Raw genomic sequence first — 3661 nt, 5'->3', positions numbered from 1 at the left:
GGCGCCGTGAGGGTACTCACAGACCCCATCTGCTCAATTCTGCATGACTGGCAGCGTGTGGCCGTGCATCTTCTCAACTATTTTAGGTTGGACTCTGTTTCAATGAGAAAACGAGGAATTTAAGCAGTTTTCGGGTCAGTAGATTTGCCCTGAGGAACAGTTCTTGTACTTGTCTGTCTTCTCTGAAAAAAAGACAAAATGAGTGGGACACAAAGTACTCTCTCATCTGCTTTTTGTCTCTGTTCTGTGATAGCCGGTGCTTTCAAATTGTTACAAAGAGGAAAAATAACCTAGAACAAGCTGTCCTGGCTTTTTATAAGGTCAGAGCTTCACAGAGCATTTACAAGTTAACAAGCATGACTTCTTGAAAGGAAAATCCTCAATCTTTAACGGCTGTTTAATCCTGATCCGGTCAAACAGGCTGTTTTCCCACAGGTAAATTAAAACAAAGTAAGAAATCAGACATAAAAAAAGTTTTTGTAGAGGTCCAGTTTGGACAGGTGGTCTTTCTCTCCCACCTGTCACTCATGTTCAGACATAAAAACTGACAGTGATCCACAGAGATCCATTCATCCGCTAAATTTTGATTTCTTGCTGCAGTTCTCCTGATGGCCACTAGAGGGAGTCAGATTATTCAGACTGTGGTTTATTTTTCTAATCCAGGGACAGCTTTACGGAGGACTGAATCTGACATTTTTATTTATTTATTTAACCTTTATTTATCCAGGTAAACTGTTTGAGAACCACTTAATAAGAAATAAAAGCGGAAATATATAAATGGACCAATAAATAAATAAATAAATACACTTAAAATGCACCAATTAAATTAAAAAAGAGAATTTTACCTCATGTCTTAACTGAACCTAACTGAACTTAATATTTATTTTTTTAATATTRATTTTTCCAGCTTCAATAAATGGTGTATTTTTGGCACATAATTTAATTTTTATTGTTTTTAAAAATGTATATTTTGTTTTTCCTTTTACTTGTTCATGCATTTGTGTCTCTTAAATGATTATATTTTATTTTTATTTTTTTATAATTCTTCCCTCGAGTCTTTTTATTTCCATGAGTCACTTTTACATTTCTCTGTCCCCTGTTTTTACTTTACCTTTTACATTTCTGCTTCGTTATGCAAAAACGGTGGGCGGAGCTTCTTGGGTCAGCTCCTCTCCTATTGGTCAACAGACAGGAAGGAGCAGGATCCATGTGCAGATGTACTGTGCTGCTTAAAGTTTAAAGTTTAGTTTTAAAACAAAGGCAAGGAGGAAAACACTTAGATGTGTCTTTGTTTTAAACTAAACCTTAAGCTAAACTGAGGCAGCAMCAGCATGCACACTAGATGCATAAAGTAAAGTAGAATCAGGAGACATAGAAATGTAAAAGCTACACYTGGAAATAAAAAGARTTATAAACACTGAAAGAAACGCCTGATTAAATGTGAAATAAATAAAGCAGAAATACTATTAAAAGACGCTCGATTTCAGCTAAAGAGCTCCTCTCCATCTGTCTCAGGTTAGTGGACATCATTCAGGAAACCGTCCCGTCGGAAAATGTGTCACTACGTCACACAGTGGAGTCTCTCTGATTGGTTGATGTGCCGCGTTGAGCTGCAAAAGTTCAGATTTTCCAACTCCAGCGTTCGACGAGCTTGTAACGCACATCAAGTGCGTCGAACGCTCAAAATGCGACGAGCCACTGCACTTCCTGTTGATCCTTGACGCGTTCACCATAAACTTTGCAAGTAAAGCTGACGCTCGAAACACATTTGGTGTGAGCAATACGTAAGAAGCTCTTGTGCCACATAAAATGCAGTGGCAGGCCACATTTGGCCCGCAAGCCTTGAGTTTGACTCAGGTTCACTCAGTCATTCAGGATGCTGTGTGTTTTTTTTTTATACCTTGAGATGATACAGTGTTCTTTCATGTTCATATTTAAGATGAAAACAGTTGTTCCACACAGGMAGAAGACCTTTTCAGTTACAAAAATACAAATTTTATTGTCCCTGTATTTAAGGTGATTTTGTATTTTTCTTTAAAATATAAATGCCGCCTCGTATTTGTCAGTGGTAGTGAGCGAAATGCTGCAGGAGTGTTTAGAAGATGCTCACTGTGTCTGTGAAGTGTCAGTGATCAGTTTTTTGTTGGATTAACGGGTCCGGTTCACAGTGCCCGAGGTGCAGCCTGATCACGCCCTGGCTGTGCAGCTGCACCAGGCGTTCAAACTCATCCGGCATGACGTGGAAGTTTCCTTTAGCTTTGGTGTCGTCGTAGTAGTGGTGAGTCAGTTCTTGGAGGTCGTCGGGGTGAACGCTGAAGGGCCAGAACCCGTACAGGTCCACGTTCTCGCAGAGCTCCAGCGCCAGGCTCACCATCATGATCCCAGTGCTGAGCCGCGGRGCCTTCAGGCCCCGAGAGCGCCAGAACTGGTCCAGGCTCTGCAGGTACTCCGGGTTAAAGAAGACCGCTCTGATGGGACTGCCGAAGTCCTCGGTGGTGTAGAGGGCCCGCAGAGAGAGGGCGGTGTTGGTGTTAAAGGAGAAGGCGGGAAGGAGCAGGAAGGAGCTGCCGTACTGGCACAGGGTTTCCACAAACTTACAGCGACGCTCCATCAGCGCTCCGTACCTGCAAGCATCGGACTGACGTAAACAAAAACAAACACAAAAATCTGAGCTGATTCATTCTGAGGCTCACTTCTTCGACAGGATGCTGGGGTTGGCCGTCACCAGGCTCGTCTTGACGCCAACGTCRTTCTGGTATCCGAGGGACAAAGGAGGCAGGTTGCACCTGAACAAAGACCGAACTCACAGGAAGTTCCACAAAGACGAGCAGGATGGTCTCCACCGGGCTCACCTGATGATGAATCCAGCCGAGTCGATGCTTTTCCCGCAGCTGCTGTTCGCCAGGATCCCGCCGTTTCCCACAACGGAACACGTCTGCCAGGTTTTATTGGAGAAAGGGTTTTCCTGAAAAAATTCAAACTTTAAATCTCAACTTTTCTTRGTCACCAGACACTTTSTTATTTTATGTCTCTTCAGACARACCGGACGGGTTTTGWRGTATGCTTCTGTCCTCATCAGAGGTGTCACAGCTGATGAAGACGGAAGCATACGTGTCAGGTATATCTGAAGAGACATAAAATAACAAAGTGTCTGGTAACCAAGTAAAGTTAAGATTTGTCATATAAATAGACACAATAAACTTCAATGGATTAAATTCAAACTTTATTTACAGCAGAGATCAAACGAGCAGTCCGACTTTGTTCCACAGTCCAGTATTGTCCTGATAAGATAAGCTTTCATCTGATAAGCGTCTTTGTTTCATTTCTTCAGTTGTTTATAACTATGTTCTCAGCTGGACCGGACTTTGTACTCCAAACTGTATAAAGCTTTATAACATTTGTATTTGTCTAAACTGAATGTATGAGATATTCTAGATCAAGAATTATTTAAAAAAAAACTCAGATCAGTTTAAAGTGATCCCCGATTAGTTGTAACATTAGACTTTATTTGATAAACATTTATTTTAACTGTAAAATAAAGACTGTAAAAATACTGTAGGATGTTCAGTTTAGTACATTTTTAAAAATATATTTTAGCACAGCCGGAGCAATTTTATTTACACGCAAAGCATTCTGGGTAAATGATGACGTGGATAGGTCC

General features: G+C 41.1%; 1 protein-coding gene across 1 annotated transcript in view; it reads right to left on the bottom strand.

Annotated features, from left to right (window-relative positions):
* Window positions 1-1972: 1972 nt before the first annotated feature.
* Window positions 1973-3661, bottom strand: part of LOC106527661 (alpha-N-acetylneuraminide alpha-2,8-sialyltransferase) — a gene marked incomplete in the record, with an annotated part of 7221 nt that continues 5532 nt past the window's right edge. The window contains 3 exon segments of the mRNA XM_014022614.1: window positions 1973-2624; window positions 2694-2786; window positions 2853-2965. Coding sequence (XP_013878068.1) covers window positions 2126-2624; window positions 2694-2786; window positions 2853-2965 — 705 coding nt within the window.

This window comes from Austrofundulus limnaeus, unplaced genomic scaffold (assembly GCF_001266775.1).
Source record: "Austrofundulus limnaeus strain Quisiro unplaced genomic scaffold, Austrofundulus_limnaeus-1.0 Scaffold4, whole genome shotgun sequence".
In the NCBI taxonomy this organism is placed as follows: Eukaryota; Metazoa; Chordata; class Actinopteri; order Cyprinodontiformes; family Rivulidae; genus Austrofundulus; species Austrofundulus limnaeus.
Note: the sequence above shows the minus strand (reverse complement) of the source record. Positions and strands in the feature narration are given on the sequence as shown.